Consider the following 18772-nt stretch of genomic DNA (forward strand, 5'->3'; position numbering starts at 1 on the left):
AATCTGCATAAACTACTTTTATTGATTATAATGTCTTTCTCCTCGATTACTAATACCCGTGAACATACCTAAGAACATACCGAACTAGAGTTCCACGACCTCATACCTTCGCCAAATGATTTTAACCTTTATGACTGACGTATTATGAATGTTTTTCATCAATTGTAAATCATACCAGTTGATAATCTTCTCCACCCAAATAACAGAAGTTGTCAGAAGTATGAGCTTTACAAAGAAGGTTATGCTAACATTTATCAGCAATTATGAAAATGATGTCCTTATTAGCATAATTCAATTCAACGATGATCACATTCTCATAACTCCCAAATACTACAAGTTGATGAAATTGTCATTTAGTTATGGGGTAATAGTACTTTCTCATTAATTCTGCAAATTAGGTCTTCATTTGCATATTTTCTATCCAGCAACATTCCTCTCTTCCTCAGTTACAAATGTCACATATTTGAAAAGTCATATCATGGAACGCGGCTGGTTTTTGAAATTTCCTCATTAATTATGCAAATAAGAAATTCGCCAACCCCACCTTGAGTTAGTGTTTTCTCATTTATTAAGCAAATGAGGTCTTCATTTGCATAATTGATATCTATTAATATTTCTCTCTTCCTCAGTTACATGTCACATGTTCGAGAGCCCTTTTATGAAATTCGGCGGAAGTATAAACTTTCCTCACTAATTATGCAAATTAGATACTGATTTGCATAATAAGTATCTAATTATGTAAACCATCACTCAAGCTATCTACGTACTAAACATTATGACCATCTATCAAGGCCTTCTTGAGTTATTCCCTTTTAAAGTTTGAAACGAAATCGGCTCCTGCAGTTCAAAAAAAGTCGCTAGGTGACCCAAACCTACATAACTTACGTTCCCTCTAAAGAGCTATCTGCCACTCTAAAATCATGACCACAGCATGTCCAGAACGCGAGATATCGAACCCGAAAGTTCTGCTGCAGTACCGTAACAAGCTGCTAGGGAGCCCAAAATCGAATCATTTCCCGGTCGCATCAAGACCCACCCACATACCAAATATCAAGACAATCCATGCAAGCCTTCTCGAGTTATCCTGCTAACCCACACACACAAACGCTATACGAAAACATAACCTTCTTGGCGAAGGTAACAAGTGGACCTGCCATCACGACTACCACAGAATTTTGGAGGGAAATGTGTCTTGTAACTAAGAAACAGACTTTATATAAATCATGTATAGATTAATTCCACATGACAGGAGGGCGGAAGCCAGGCCTTCTGGAAGATGACCCCAGGGTCACCAGCCTGCCAGACTGAGCTCCCTCAGCTGCCTGGTACAGTGACTAATGTTGCAATATGACACATTTTAAACTTTTCTCGTTAATTATGCAAAGTACTTCGCCCAAAATCTAATCATCTTGAGGTTTTCCACATACCTACCAACACAGAAAATATGACAACAATCCACCCAGGCGTTATCGTGTTCACTAACAGACACACAGACAAGCATAAAAAAATAACCTTCTTGACGAAGGTAATAACATGAAGATCCATCCTCAGCATTGCTAGTTATCGTGGTATAACAAACGTCAATTTTATAAGACATGCATTCGTCTAATTTTGTAAGTGATAATGATACTTTAAAAATGTCTCCACCCCTAAGGCGTCGCCTAATACGATGGAACATATCTCACCTCGTCCCACCAGATGGCCCAGGTTCCCACCACTGTACCAAACACTCCAAACAGAGCACGGGGAAATACCAGGTTCCAGATGACCTGAGATAAATATGAGCACAAATCATCATTATTGGATTGTTTTTTGCAACTCCAAATGTGTATTGAATTGATTCAGAAGCAAGCAATAAGATAGAAGTAGCGTGGAAGAGGACAGGAGATTGAGCGGATCAGTTATACAAATAAGGCGCCTCACGATTTTAGGTACACATACGCAGCAAGATGTATATGTTTTGTGGTGAAAATGTCAAATGTGTAGGCCCTAACTTCATGTCTTAATCATAGTTTTACTTTACATAAAAATGTCCAGTTTTATTTTTGTCTTGTAGGTGCTTAAACAATTTTTTCTTCTAATTTGCATTGTGAGGGATTTAAGATAGACGGACCTTGTTTCTCAATGTCAAGTTTTGGTAACTTTTCAGCCCTTTAGATCCCAGAGCAACGACCAGAAACAAGGCAGAAAAAAACAGGAAAGAACCGCCGATGAAGACCAGCTTGACCATCGGTTGGCTGTAGTCCATGGTCCCGAGGGCGGGGTGGATGGCTTCGACTAGACCCATGCTGGACTAGAAAAAAAATGCACGCATTAAAGGCAACCATAGCAATATTAGGGACAAAAAATGGAAGTAAAAAAAGATGCTGAAATCTAGAATGTAGTGATATTTACTAACACTGTCTACCACATTTGTGTAATAACTTCATACTTTGAGCATTTTAAAACCGTGCAAAAACGTGTCATACGATGATCCCCTTAGTTTCGCGAGCCTACAAAAACCCCGGCGACAATTTTCAGTGAGTTCTCACATTACAACGAATTCGTAATTGTGCATCATTGACGTCGCTATACATTGTGATAGTGTTGTTTGAACTAATCATGTATTGAAATGACTAAATAAATTGACTTCTAAAATCCGATTTTCGGGCCCTAATATTGCTATGGTTGCCTTTAATTGTTGCTTTGTTTGTTTGCTTGTTTTATTTGAATCTCCATTAGTGTTGAATTATTACAAATCTTACACTATTCTTCCTGGAGTCCACATTAATACATTAAATTCAAAATACATGAAACAAAACAGATACAAATGATAACAATCATGAACAAAATCAAATGTGATATGTACCAGATATCTACAATGGATAGGCAGTAATGAACAAATTAAATGTGACCTAATAAAAGGAGCATGGAAAAAGAGCACGAGAGGTCAGAGGTCAACTTGAAATACACATGTACATACGTTCAGCTACCATCAGTATTGTAGTTTTTGTGCTTTAAAAAGAATATATACAAAAAAAAGAGAACAATTTGAATATACACAATCCGGCTTTTTGTTTTTTTTACCCTGTCAAAGCAATATAATCCATAACCATAATCCTCATTAACAGAGACAACGCATCAAACAAAACAAGGTAAGTCGACTGGTAGACTGTCTATCTTGCAATAGTACGAATACTTATTTTTCTACTTGCTGAACACCTCCATATTGTCTTGAGTTGTATATGACCAAGCAAAGATTATGCAAATGTTCAGGTAATGTCATGAAGATGTGAGGTATCCGAACGTTTGTTTTGAATAGCAAGGACTTGTAAGAAATGTTTTGAAATCTCTTTAAAATCCTAGGAACATTTAAAAGAAACCATATGAAAAATTCTGTACCAATGACATTTAAACAAACCTTATCATTCAACCAAGCAAAGGTGACAACATTTTAAATCTCTTTTTAAAAACTATTTTCTAAAAGTGTTTTGACGGAGTTGACTGTTTCCTAATACGTCTTTTTTCGGTCCCACGCCCACACTTTTTTGTTCCCCCCCCCCTCCCCATTTATGTACATAAGGCCGCAGAACACAGTATTAATGGTCGACCCCCGTGGACAATAGTAATTACCTTCGCGACGAATGGTTTCGTCGAGAAGGTTATGCGACGGTGCTTGTCTGTGTGTCTGTTAGTGAACAGAATAAGTCGAGAACGCCTGGATGGTTTGTTGTCGTAGTTGGTGTGTCGGTGTGTATGTGGCAAATCTCAAGATGATTAGATTTTGGGCGAAGTGTTTTGCATAATTAACGAGAAAAGTGTAAAAATGTGTTCAATTGTATGCTTTACTATGCGTTCTGGTTGCGACGGGGATATTGATACGGGTAGATTGGGGGCAAAGTTGGTCATGAGGGGTCATGAGGGGTCATGAGGCAGGCAGGAAACTGTCAGTTACATGTACTGCAGCTGCCAGGGACAAATTGGCTATCAGCCAGCTGTAGGGCAGATACAAGAGATAGGCTTGCCCATGCAGTAATGCTTTAAAGCACTAAAACAAGGGCTCAGAAAAGGATTCACCTTAATTGCAAGCCCCAAAAATTCTTATGCACCAGAAAGCCACATCTGTCTACTTTAGAATCATGCAAAGAAAATAGACAGTTGACCAGCTCGTTCTCTCGTAACAGCTGACAGACGAAAACAATCGTCAACTTTGACCTACTCCCAGCCTGGAAGAGTCCACTCGGAGCATGTGAAACCAAACCACAAAGATATCTCCTTACACCAATTAAAAGACTGAAACATACAAATTTTGACCAAAGTTGGATATACACGGCCTTATATGAGTAAGAACAGTCATTAATGCAGTGCCACAGCATGGGAATACCGAGCATGTCTGTGTGTCTGTTAGTGAACACGATAAGTCGAGAATTCTTGGAAGGATTGTCTTGGTATTTGGTATGTTGGTAGGTCTCGATGAAACCTGAAAATGATTAGATTTTGGGCCCCCTATCGGCTTGTTACGGTACTGCAGCGGAACTTCATGTTATGATATCTCGTGTTGTGGACATGCTATGGAACTGATTTTTAAGTGGTAGATAGCTCGTTGGGCAGAGAGTAAGTGGTATAGGCTTGGGCCCCCTAGCAACTTTTTTGGAACTGCAGGGGTAGGTTTTGCTTCAGACTTTGAAAGGGAATAACTCAAGAAGGGCTTGATGGAAGGTCATGATTTTTTGCATGTACATAGCTTGAGCGATGATGTACATGATTGGATACTTATTATGCAAATCAGTAACTAATTTGCATAATTAATGAGGAAAGTTTATACATTCATCAATTTCCATGATAGGACTCGCAAACATGTGACATATGTAACTGAGGAAGAGAGAAATATTAATAGATATCAGCTATGCAAATGAGAACCTCATTTACATAATCAATGAGAAAATAATATAACTCGAGATGGGCTTGATGGATGGTCATGATTTTTGGTATGTAGATAGCTTATGTGATGCTTTGTATGATTGGATGATAATTATGCAAATCAGATTATAATTAATGAGGCAATTTTAAAAACCTGCTGTGTTCCATGATATGACTATTCAAATATGTGACATTTGTAACTGAGGAAGAGAGGAATGTCAATAGATAGAAATTATGCAAATGTAGGCCTAATTTGCATAATTCATGAGAAACTACTATCATTCCATACTAGTAAATAACGGCAATTTCATACTTGTTGCATTTAGAAGTTGTGTGAATGTGAACACCATTGAATCAAATTATGCTAATAAGGAGCTTATTTGCATTATTGATGAAAAATGTTAGCATAACCTTCTTTGTTAAGCTCATAATCATAACAAGGAGGTTTGGACAACTTATGTTATTTGGGTGAGGAGGATCAACTGGTATGATTTTTGATTGATGAAAAACACTCCTAATACGTCAGTCATAAAGGTCAAAATCATTTCGCGAAGGTATGAGGTCGTAGAACTCTTGTTCGGATATGAAGTAGTGCGTCACATTGCTTGAAAAGGCCGTAGTTTTTTTTTTTTTTCCGTGCAGGTTAGCGAGGCTGAAACTGTGGTGAATGGTAGAAGAATACGTCAGTTTAGAGACTGTATGAGTCGGATTACGATGTTTGTTCGGTCGGCGTGGATTCGCGCCTGAATATCGTTACCGCCCGACTACTGTAAGTCGGCTGCAGTACAGTGACCTCCGCTGAGGATTATATCAAAGTGGCTTTTAAAAGAGAACGAGCGAGCAAATTTAAAAAGTTTCTTATCATATGTTGTAGATTTAACCTTGAAGTCAAACATATTATAATCTGGCATCCTAATTCTGCACCTTACTATAAATTTTCAAGCGTCGAAGCTTCTCACTTTGGGATACTTAACTAATAGTATGTAAATCCTTATAGGCGAGATACTGTGGTCTGCAACCATAACCTCGATCTAACATAACCTGCACCATTTCAAACACTTTTAGTATGTGCTATTTTTTGCTTAAAATGCATTGCAAATCTATTAAGAAATCATTTTGATTATTACCTTCAATCTACCATGTTTTAAAACATCACCACTCCCACCAAATACACTCTCATCTTGTATTGGACAATTGTAGAACATTTATTCACAATGTACTCACGTACATACCATAGACCTGAACTAAATCTTAATCGACTGGATAGCGGCTGGCCTGGGGGATACCGTCCCCTAGTGGTGGGGGGTTCGGGCGGGTGGTGGTGGTCATTAACCTCCGCTCGAAAGCTTGTGTAAACACAGGCTACTTTGTCCGGTTATTAAAGGTGAAAAACGGTCGTGGCACATTGTGAAAAACGACAATTAAGAGCTTGCAGACTCGTCGACCGATCGATTTACGCCGCGCTATCTTACACGGGCATTACGTCCATGACAGACAATGTGACAAAACAAATTTCAGTCCGCCAGAGAAGAGCATTGTTAGTTTGATATTAGATAGAATTTAAGAAACGGTGAGTAGGTCGTATTCTGTACTCCTTGGGCCCGCAGTTACCTAATCAAACTTCCAGCTCGTTTCTGAATAAAACGGCTGCAATCCACGGATGGGTCCACCGTTGCAACACGCAGCCGTACAGATATCGAACAGCCTATCATCCAACATGGCCGACTTCACGTTCGAACGCGATTGTGACGTCACGTAAAAACGAAGAATAGACAGAAACCAAATCTAAATCGACTGGATGATATTCTAAAGAAAAACAGAAGTAGCAGCGGACATAAAACAGCGTTTTTCTGCTGTCCTCGTTTTGAAGGAATCTGTACATGACTCACATCTTCCGAAGGGTCAGCCATAGGATGATCTTTAAGTTGACAGTCCTGTTTGAAGTAACTGTTATGCATGACCGTATTTCAGGTTTCAAATTCTAATACTACCGACACCTACTACAGCAATGGATGAGAGAGTATGTATCTAATCCATAGCTACATCAAGCTTCAATCTAAACGTAATCTATGGATCATTTAAGAATCAACTACAAATACCTTACGGCGTATATTCTGTAGTCGACGTGGCGGCTTTCGCGATGCTGATTTATTCGTCACGTGACCACGGGCACTCACGATTGTTACGATAACCTATGCCCTTTTTTCACAACAACGTCTGAAAATCAATTACTTTGGAATAACAGCATCGGTCAAGGTAATGGACACGTTTGTCTTGGTTTAGAAGTAAATATATATATATAATTTTCGGATCAATTCTAGCTTATATTTAACTGCCCACTACTGACATTATTTTTTTTTCATAAGACATGGGTAACGTTGTTTCACCACCCATGTTTCCCACGCCGAGGTGGTTTGTATTCTTAATGATAACATGCAGGCATATCGTACAACGTCATAATGGTCATCATATATATCAACGCACGAAAACACACACTCTTATCATAAACTTGCGTTGTTGGCAACTATTACACCTAACTATTCTGTTTATTTTTAGTACATATGTTTTTCAATCGCTAAGAAAGGTTTAACATATAAGAATTAGGACAATAAGAGGTTAATATCCAGAGTATGAAACGTTTTAGTTATTTATTAAAAGGAACAAAATATAACCTCTTTGGAGAAGGTTATCACCCACTATGATACACAAATACCTTACAAGGCCACGTGGACGTATTTACTGTGCATTTGTTGATTACTCCAAAGCATTTGATAGTGTAAATAGAGTGCACTTGTGGCGGAAATTGCTACAGGGGGGAGTAAGTAGCAAAATGGTGAAACTTGTGCAATCCTTATATCAGGAAGTAAAATCATGTGTCAGAGTTAGAAATCAGTTAAGTGATATGTTTAGATGTAATAAGGGAGTACGCCAGGGATGTATCTTATCGCCCTTCCTATTTGCATTCTTTGTGAGAGATTTAGACGACCATTTGATAGAAAGCGGTTGTAGAGGTATACAAGTAGGAGATGAGGAAATTGTAAGCTTGATGTTTGCAGACGACTTAGCGCTGTGTGCAGACTCAGTAATAGGCCTTCAAAGGGTCTCAAATGCACTAAACACATTGTAACAAATGGCAGTTAACAGTAAATTTAGTTAAGACTAAAGTAATGGTGTTTCGAAATGGGGGGAAGCTGAGACGAACTGAGAGATGGTTTTATGCTGGGTGTAAAGTAGAGGTAGTAAGCACGTACAAATACTTAGGTATAATAATCTCATCAAGTGGTAACTGGTATAAAGGAGACGCTTGCGGGTCAAGCCAGTAAAGCAATCTTCATATTAAAAAAGGGGATACATAAATTTGGAGTGTTATCACCACAACTAGTTTTTAAAATGTTTGATACTATGATTCTTCCTATTATGATGTACAGAAGTGAACAAGAGTTCCACGACCTCATATCTCCATGAACAATCCTATTCATGCAAATGACTTACACATTTGCATAATATATGCTTGGTCATAAACACCTTTATCGAACTTACACATGTTGCAATATTGACAGTCCTATGATTTTCCAATTAGATGAATTATGGTGTTATGCATTAATTATGCAAATTAGGAAATTATTTGCATAATTGGTATCTGTTGATGCTCCACTTTCCATAAACTACATATGTTACATGTATTTGAGTCTGATAATGGAAAACACTGTAAATATAGATTTTCCTCATTAGCTATGCAAATTAAGTCACAATTAGCATAATTTGCACTTCATTATGTATATCTCTATCCAAGCTACCTGCATACTAAGTATCATACTGACAGTCCTATAATTTTCCAATTAGATGAGATGTGGTGCTGTGCATTAATTATGCAAATAAGGAATTTATTTGCATAATTGGTATCTGTTGATGATCCACTTTCCATAAACTACATATGTTACATGTATTTGAGTCTGATAATGGAAAACACTGCAAATATAGATTTTCCTCATTAGTTATGCAAATTAAGTCCTAATTAACATAATTTGCATTTCATTATGTACATCTCTGTCTAAGCAACCTGTATACTAAATATCATGGAAATCCATCGTTCCTTTGCTGAGTTATTCTCCTTAGACGATTTTCAAGATAACGCCCCTGCAGTTCAAGAGCAAGCTGCTAGGGGGCCCAAACCCACACCACGTCTTCATTACACCACAAGCTATCTGCCACCAAAAAATCAAGACCATAGCACGTCCAGGTCAAGAGATACAAAAATGGAATTTTTGCTGCAGTACCAAGGTCACATACCAGGGGGCCCAAAATTGACCTTGAATTTCGGCTTCGCAACACCTGTCCACATACCAAATATGATCGTAATCCATCAAGAGGTTCTTGAGTTATGCTGACTACAGTGGTCCGGAAACACAAACAAACAGACAGACACACAGACACACCCAAAACTATATCTCCATTTTTCATGGAGATAAATATGGGGTTTTCACCCATGCAAACAATTAGATATAGTACACAACAAAGTTTTACCTAGGTCTTGGACAGTCCACACCACAAATTGCAGTATTGGGGGAACTGGGTAGATATCCACTGAGCATCCTCAGACACATTAGAATTATTAAGTTTTGGGTTAAAGTGTTAGAATTGAATAATAATAGATATACTAAGAAGTGCTATAAACTATTATATGACCTTGACCAGGTGGATAGGAAATCATGGGTAAGTGAGGTTAAACAGCTATCGATTGCACATGGCATGCAGGAAGCATGGTTTAACCAGGGAGTTGGGAACAAAGATGAATTTATTGAAGTATTTAAGAAAAGGACTAAACGTTATGCAATACAACTATGGAATGATAATTTAGAAATCTCAAAAAGGCTGAAAACATATTATGAAATCAAAGACAGATTCGGTACAGAAAGATATCTAAGTATTATTAATGTATTCAAATACAGGAAAGCGCTCGCGCAACTGAGATGCTCAGCTCACACACTAAGAATAGAGGTAGGGCGACATTCAAATATTAACAAACAAAACAGATTATGTCCACTATGCACGGAGGGGGTTATTGAAGATGAATATCACTTTGTTATGGAATGCCCCTTTCTGAAAAGGTTAAGAAACACATTTTTACCCACTTACTATGCCAAACATCCAAATCCGCATAAGTTTATAGAGTTGATGGGGGGGGGGGGCTTCCACTGAGGTAATTAGACGGCTGGGAAAATTTGTTTACTTTGCTTTTACTCTAAGACAACAACAAATCAGCAGTTAACAAAGCACGTCTGCCAGGTCCACTTAACTTGTTTTATGTTTTATGACACGATTACTCTATTTTGACTTGATTATGTTATGTTCTTATGATCTTGAGTTTATGATTGTGTTATTAATTTACAATTAAAGACACGATTACTCTGTTATGATTTTATTATGTTATGTTATTATGATCTTTAGTTTATGATTTTATTATTAAATTCCAGTTAATGACACGACTACTCTCAAGATTTGATTATGTTATGTTCTTGTGATCTTGAGTTTATGATTTTGTTATTAATTTGCAATTAATGACACATTTACTCTGTTTCAGTATGTTATGTTATTATGATCTTGAGTTTATGGTTTTGTAATTGATTTACAATTACTTTATTGTGGGTAACAACTTTTAATTTTTTGTTAGTAATGGAAAAAATCTGTCAAGTGTTATTCCACTATATGTTTCAGTATTTTCTACTGGGTTGATTTGTGTTGCATGCTTTACTTGTGTTTATTTACTGTGATGCTTATGTTGATCAGTTGTGGTTATTTATCTACTTTATGTTGTACATTCATTGCTAGGGCCGATTTCTGGCGGAAAGCAAATAAAGTTCATCTACCTATCTACCTTTATCACCAGAATAAATAAAGAAGATATTACTGAAGGCAATATTATCGGGTCCGTTATGTCGCTTGAAGGCATCCAGAGCACTTTATGTGGCTTCAAACTCGAATAAAAAAAACTTAAATCTTATTAGTCATTTCTACACATAGTAAGTTTCAATGAGACTATACCAATTCATATTTTCTTTTTATCTATGCTCTTGCCATGACCTCAGCTTAGCAGAAGAGCTGAATATTGTTCATCATACAGGGTGCTGACGAGTGGCGCTGAGGTGGGGGTTAACTTTACATTTAAACTTCTGAGAGTCCTTTGTGTTCACAATGTCCTGCGGGTGGCTGTTCCACAGCTTAACTGTAGCAGGGATGAATGTCTTCTGTGCCAGGAGGAGGATGACTTGACAGGTTCTAGGGCTGCACTGTGTATCAACATTCGAAGAGCAAAGATGCGATGTCGTTGTGCATTGAACACTGATAGAAAATCCTAGCGCTGTCAGCGCTGTCGCTGTGATCCTTTTTTTTTTGGAACATGAAGTCACGTCGCCGGAATATGCAGTTCCAGGACCGGTACCGTTCCAGTCAAATACCAGAATCACACACAAAAGTACAAAAGAGACGGTACTCTGCACTAGCGGACATAGAAGAAGTTGGCAATGTGCAACAAACATAAGCCCTGTCTCCTTGAGTGCCTGAGATGTTTTCTTTTTCATTTGGTTTTTTTTTTCCTGTGCATTCATGGAGCCAATGCAGAGAGAAATCTGTCCCAGATATACATACCCTGCCTGTCCTACTAGCGCTGTTTTGACGGAGGTATTCCAAATAGAACAGGGGGTTCTATATGGTGTTTAACGGGATCGGTCCATTACCGACGAAAAAAACGGTTTGCGTTCTGCTTCAGTCTAATTACACTAGGCGCGTGAAACTCAAGGTATGACTGTGTAGCTTATTTTCGCGCAGCTTTTGAGCGCTTTTAACATGTAATTATCACGCAAATATGGTCAGCCAGTCCTCGTTTTAGAGACATCTGTACATGACTCAGATCTTTCAAAGGGTCACCTATCAGATAATTCCTAAGATGGCAGCCCTGTTTGCAGTAACTGTTATGCATGACCGTATTTCACAGGTTTCAAATTCTAATACTACCGACACCTACTACAGCAATCGATGAGAGAGTATGTATCTAACCCATAGCTATATTAAGCCTCAATCTAAACCTAATCTATGGATAATTTAAGAATCAACCACAAATACACTTACGGCGTAGATTTTGTAGTTGACGTGGCGACTTGGCTGCTTTTGTGATGCTGATTTATTCGTCACGTGACCAGGGTCGCTCATTATTGTTACGATAACCTACGCCCTTTTTTCACAACAACGTCTGCAAATCAATTACTTTGGGATGATACCACTGGTCAAGGCAATGCACACGTTTGATTTAGAAGTAGATGTAATTTTAGATCAATTCTAGGTAATTTTCATCTGCCCACTACCGACATTAATCTTTTTCATAAGACATGGGTAACGTTGTTTCACCACCCATGTTTCCCACGCTGAGGCCGTTTGTATTCTTAATATCAGGTAGGTGCAGGCATATCGTATAACGTCATAACGGTCATCATTTGACGCTGCAAATATCAACGCACGAAAACACACAATCTCAGAATATACTGGCGTTGCAGGCAACTATTAAAGCTTACTATTATGTTTTTTTTTAGTACATATATTTCTTAATCACTGAGAAAGGTTTACCAAAGAAGATTTGGGACAATAAGAGGTTAATATCCACAGTATGACACCTTTCAGTTATTTACTAAAAGCAACAAAATATAACCTCCTTGGCGTAGGGTATCACCAGAATAGATAAAAAAGATATTACTGAAGGCAATATTATGGGGTCAGTTATGTCGCTTAAAGGCATCCAGAGCACTTTATTTTGCTTCAAACTCGAATAAAAAAACTCACATTTTTAGTCATTTCTACACATGGTAAGTTTCAATAAGACTATACCAATACATTTTTATCTATGCTGTTGCCATGACCTCAGCTTAGCAGTAGAGCTGAATATTGTTCATTATACAGGGCTGACTGTGTAGCTTATTTTCTCGCAGCTTTTGAGCACTTTTAACATGTAATTATCACGCAAATGTGGTAAACAGTGGTATTAAATGTCAATTTCATAAAGATTACGGCAGCTAGAATATTTCTAGTTTTCAAGCCACATAAAATGCTCTGGATGCCTTTAACATATTGTGAAACGATTAAAACTGACATGGAATCATTTGATATCTAAATTCTGAAATACATAAATGAATTTAAATTGAGGCAATCAAAATGTAATATGTTACACCAAGTGATGCTTATACCTTGCGGGATCATTGCCATTATTGTGTGTGTACACTACCAAACATTTTTCTCTTATTTTTCTTGATTTCTTATTTTGAGAAAGAAAATTAAAGAAACCTGCAAAAGTCTTGCATGTTAGTTCTTACCCAAATATTTTTTTTCTGAATTTAAGAAAATATTTCTAGCATGATGTTCTCCAATAAGAATTTTCTAGAAAACTAAGAAAACATTTCTTTTTTAGTCTTACTATAAGATGTGTTTTTGCTTGGTCAAATGTAGTATTCTTGCAGATTCTTTCCTTAAGATATTTTTCTTGCACATTGGATTCTACATGTACCCAAAAACATTTCTTGAACTTTGTTGTTTTAAGAAAAACAAATTAGATGCAATTGTTGTTTGTGCTTAAAACAGGGATTCTTGTATACAAAATAATATTCTTGCTGACTGAAAAATTTCTTTGTAGAAGGAAAAAAAAGTAATAAAAATGAAAGTTTTTGGTAGTGTAGTACCAGTCACCACCGGAGTGAGGCTATGCTTCACTGGACCAATCAGCAATAGAGATCAGAAGAACACACATGGTTAACTTGACTGTCATCTTCAGTCGTCTGTACATAGAAAACCTTAAAAGTAAAAAGTACAGACAGTGTTTGTTCCTTGACTTCCTTACTTTTAGGACTTCAATAGAGGTAAGATGTCCCTGTACTGTTTTAGTTCTCTGCATAAAGGTCAACTTGAAACTCATTTATCTATCTACCAAGTCGCTCAGTCGCAGTGAGGTCACCAAGATCGGTGGCGTCAGGGGGATCGAACCCGGGACTGCTGGGTTCTGGGCCGAAAACCATTCTGTTACGCCACCCGACCCATAAAACTTTGTCCAATGTCTTATATAATTAGTAGATCATGTGATAGAGAATCTGAACTCCCAGTGCAGCGGCTACCATCCACAACATGACCTGGTCCTGTGATCCATGGCTCTCCTGGAATCTTCCAACTAGAAAAAAACAAACATGTGTATATTTAGAAATACAATGCTTAGTAGATAACTAATAGGTATATATACTCATAATTGGTACGTGTAAAAACGCAGACAAAGTCTAACTGTTGTTCTATGATATTGTTCAAAAGACTGCGTGACAAGAAGTGTTTTTTTTTGTGTTGTTTTGTTTGTTTGTTCGTTTATTTTATCAGAGTGACTGTGTTTCATAACGTCAATGGCCTCTTTCCAGTTTGGTCTTCGAATGTTTCTAGACCATTTGTCGTTTCTGCGGTGGGTCCTTTCTGTGGTTCTTGGTCCCCTGTGGGCCACCCGGTCGTTTCCTTACCTGTCGCAGCTGTTTGTTGGCCGACGCTCGACGTGGTAGCGGTTTGAGTGGACAATCCGTCCGCATTGACACACCCCTGCTCGTCCTCCCCTGCAGCACAGTCCGGGTACCCGTCACATATCTGGTGATGCGGCACACAGATCGGGTCTAGGGTGGCGGGCAGGTCGCAGGTGAACGTCGGGCAATCATCGGTCCCTCCGGCATCTCCGACATAGTCACAGGCCTCTTCGTCCTCCTCTTCCAAACAGTCGGCTTCTTCGTCACAGCGGAACGCGTCGGGAACGCACGGCGCGTTGCCGTAAACAGACGAACAGTTGTAGCTGCAGGAGCCCCACCTGCGTGCCAAAGTGTCTTCAACTGTAGCAACAGATTTATATCCATCAATTAGAAAGCTACATATAACCATCTATAAGTAAGTAATTCAGAACCGACCAAAATCATTTAACTAAAGGTGACATTTAGAAGGTCGTTGTCAGTGTTTGAATATCCATTGCAATAAATTACAACGGGATTTGTGCATCACGCTCCCACAAATTATGACGGTTACGACTAACCGTCACTGGGCCTTTCATCTTCTCCGAAAGAGCAGTCCTGGTGCCCATCTCCTAGATGACGTGTCGGCAGACAGGTGACGCTGTTACGGCAGGTGAAGAAACAGTGTTTGGGCACTCCTGTCATGGAGAGTACATATCAATGTCAATCTACGAAGAGGCAATTGGCAAACCATTCGTCGAAATATCCGGAGGAAAAAGCAACCGGCTATACATAAGAGCAGCTGGTAGATAAGGCCCAGGACCGCATGAGATGGAGAAGCTATGTCCAAGGATGGGCAAAAGGGCTAAAAAAGCGAAGCATAAATTCCAGTAGCTATTTTTTTCTTATAAGTCAGCCTACCTTGCACACACCCTTGTTCGTCCCTCCGATCCGAACAATCCTCGATGTCGTCACAGATCCATTGACTTGGAATGCAGGGGTCCCCCAAATCGGTCGGACACTCCATCCCACACTCTGTCGAGGAAAGACAAACGTCAGTAGAAGTTCACTATTAACTGTACATGTGCACGCCCCACTTCTTCCGCGTGGGAGGTTCATGGTAGTGCATAGCCAAAAAATGGTTTCAAGGGTCCATGTATCAGTTTACATTTCTTTTTATCTGCTGTCAAATTGCATTGAATGCTAAACCGACGAGGTGTCCCTGTGGTGTAGTGGTATGCACTTCTGTCACTTACCACATCTGGTTCAAATTACTTGGAACCAGAAGGCCCGAGTTCGTATCCGGGTAGGACACCTCTGGACAAGAGGCACATTGAGACTTCATATCACAAAAATGGTACATACTTCTGAAACAGTATGGGAGTTAATGACTTCAGTGATTGTACCACAGTGTGGCCCAGGGCTATGAAACGGGGGTGGGCACCGCCCTATACACCTAATGGTGTGAGAGGGTTTTAACTTTTTAACTAACTAAACTGACAGCAAAGCGACGAAAGTGGTGTGTTTAAGTAAAAATTGATTTTGAGGGGCAAGCTTTACTTCCGGGTATGCCAACCGTGTTGAATGTGAAGCGCCCCTTTGCCCCAGATTTACATCTGTGACGTTGTATAAGCGGAGTTACAATACCTCACGCTGTAGATCATTGGGAAAAATCAAACAATGTCCTCCATAGTGGGCTCGATTATACCCAACGTTTGTCTCTTACTGCCAACATCAGTCATATCTGCCGAAAAAAAATGGGCTTCATCCAATGCGAACATGCCCGATTTTGCGTTATGGTTTTCCCCTTTGATATACCGAAACTAGAGAAGTTTAAACAAAACTCTAACTTATTCTTGCAGATAATGAAGGGGTATTCTTCCATTACATACATATGTGCAGTTATTTTGATTCAGAATTATTCCATGGAAAAGACAGTCGCTAGAGTTGAGGTTGTGCAGCCTCAAATAGAAACCCAAAATAAGCTGGGATGTGCTTTCCTTAGGTTGAAATAAGTTAGCCAAATACGAGTTATCTAGTTATGAGTAAGATAGGTATCATTTTGAGTGGAGTAGGGTTCAAGTATCATATTGCGTTGGATAAAGATGAAGCATTATTTTGACTAGAATAAGGGCCAAGCATCATACTGAGTGGGATAGGGGTCAAGCATCAAATTCATTGGGATACACTGCCAAAATATCCTTTTTTGTTTTTCTCGTTTTTCTTAACTCGTGGACAATTTTTTTTATAGAACTTCGAGAATGAATAAGAAAGCAAAATTGAAGAATTAGCCTGATACTTTCCATGCAAATTCTCACAACAAGGAACACCTCCTAATCCTTTTTAGTTAAGAAACTACTTCTCAAATAGATTTAGATTTTCACCCTCAAGAATTTCTAGATTGTGTTTCTTGTTATTATTAAGAAAATATTAGAATTTTTCTCTCCCCTTTCTTAAAACATCTTACTTTAAGAAAGATCTAATAAGAAAAAAATACTTAAGAAAAATTCCTTAACTCGTGGACAAAATGTTTTACTTAAACACAGAAAGTTTTCTTCTTTCAAGAAAATTTGTCTGTGTTTAAGAAGAAACAAGAAAAATAAGAAAAGGCATGTTTGGTAGTGTAATAATTAAGCACTTTATTGATTATGATAATGTTCAAAATTCAGTAGGATTACTAGAAAGGCCGTTATTTGCCCCTGAGCAAATACAGCACATTTCACTAACTCCTCATGCAATAATGGACGTTTTATAATGATCTGAGCTACATTCTTTTGAATGCGTCCTTCATTGCCCATGTGTTCCTGCAACATGACCTCGAGTAACCCGAATAGAACACATGTTCTTTGACCAGCAGCAAATGAAGCGCGCGGAACATTAAATAGCCGGGTTCTTTGGCCAACAGCAAATGGAACGCACAAAACCTTAGACAGAACGTGGAGCGGGGATAGCACTTTTGGCCCGTTTTTGGTCTGAAAATAGGTTCAAAAGTCCCCAAAATGAAGCATTTTTAAGTGATGTACACCAAATACGTGATTTAAGTCCTGTATGGACACATGAACCCAAATTGTAATTTTTGCCTAAAGATGCCCTCAAAAAACCTTCATAAAAATGTTTTTAAAGGCCCGTTTAAAAAAATGGCGAAAAAGTCTAGGGTTATTTGCCATCTTTACTTCCATGCCAAATTTCAGGTCATTTAGTCCAAAAATGGCGGAGTTGAATCCATTTGAAGATTTGGCAGGAGAAGAAGAAGAAGAACCTGAGCAAAAAAAATATATTTCACTCTACCCATACCTCTGGTATGGGAAGTGAAATATAATTAGCACGGTCACAGTTTTCCTATACCGTCACAGTTTGTCTCGTCCTTCCCAGTGGAGCAGTCTTCTATGCCGTCACAACCCAGCATTTCGTGGAACGTTTCAGATCCTCGTCCAGGACTGACGTCATCTCCACACGGAATGAACTGACTGTCGATTTCTAAAAGTCAAAGAAGTGACAAACATTTACTAACTGCAGATACCATAGGACTTTCATGGTTGAAAATTCAATATATACGAATTGCTTGAACTTAACAGTTACAGTCAAGAAAACTGGTTCGTTGTAATACATTCTGCGAACATCCATACAGACACGTTTGGTCAATGTTTTGCCATCTATCTATCTAATCTAACTGTTTATCCATGTAATACATATCTAGTATCTATCTATTTTCTATCCATCCATCCATTTGTATGTATTTATCCATCTATCTATCTCTCTCTCTATATACATATATATCATCTATCCATCCATCCGTCCATCCTTTCATCTATCTATCCATGTAGTATCTATCTATCAACCGTCTATCTATCCATCTAATCAGTCTATTCTGTCTACTACATATCAGCCATGCAGCCTTAGCACTACATAAGCCCACTTGTACATGCAACAGTGATAAACAGACTAGCTCCAACATCCAAGATCTATCTATCTAGTATCTATCTATGTTTATCATTGTAATACATGTCTAGTATCTATCTATTTTATATCCACCCATCCATTTTTCGGTCTGTCCATCTATCATCTATCCATCCATCCGTTCATCTAACTATCTATCTATCCATGCAGTATGTATCTATCTACCGTCTATAAATCCATCTAACTGTCAGTCTATTCTGTCTACTGCATCAGCCATATGCAGCCCAGCACTACATAAGCCCACTTCCCTGTACATATAACAGTGGTGAACATACGAACCCAAACATCCAAGATCTTCCAGCTTGGGGGTCGATTCCAGACCGCACTCTGCTTGCAGCACGTCTTCACAAATAATGCTGGAACACAAACATGTTAACAGCTTATAAGTCTTTCTTTGTCTCCTTGTCTAT

General features: G+C 38.5%; 2 protein-coding genes across 2 annotated transcripts; both read right to left on the reverse strand.

The window, feature by feature from the left end:
* Positions 1 to 14000: 14000 nt before the first annotated feature.
* LOC136441962 (CD320 antigen-like) lies at positions 14001 to 14838 on the reverse strand. Its single transcript, XM_066438526.1, has 2 exons — positions 14433 to 14838; positions 14001 to 14101 (listed from the first exon to the last, which is right to left on the reverse strand). Exons 1-2 carry the CDS (start codon positions 14836 to 14838, stop codon positions 14001 to 14003), a joined length of 507 nt encoding a protein of 168 aa, XP_066294623.1.
* Positions 14508 to 18724, reverse strand: LOC136441424 (LDL receptor repeat-containing protein egg-1-like). The gene is made up of 4 exons (XM_066437708.1): positions 18642 to 18724; positions 17751 to 17882; positions 15327 to 15440; positions 14508 to 15103 (listed from the first exon to the last, which is right to left on the reverse strand). Exons 2-4 carry the CDS (start codon positions 17809 to 17811, stop codon positions 14982 to 14984), a joined length of 297 nt encoding a protein of 98 aa, XP_066293805.1. The 5' UTR covers positions 17812 to 17882; positions 18642 to 18724; the 3' UTR covers positions 14508 to 14981.
* Between the last annotated feature and the right edge of the window lie 48 nt (positions 18725 to 18772).

Source organism: Branchiostoma lanceolatum, chromosome 9 (genome assembly GCF_035083965.1).
Source record: "Branchiostoma lanceolatum isolate klBraLanc5 chromosome 9, klBraLanc5.hap2, whole genome shotgun sequence".
NCBI lineage: Eukaryota > Metazoa > Chordata > Leptocardii > Amphioxiformes > Branchiostomatidae > Branchiostoma > Branchiostoma lanceolatum.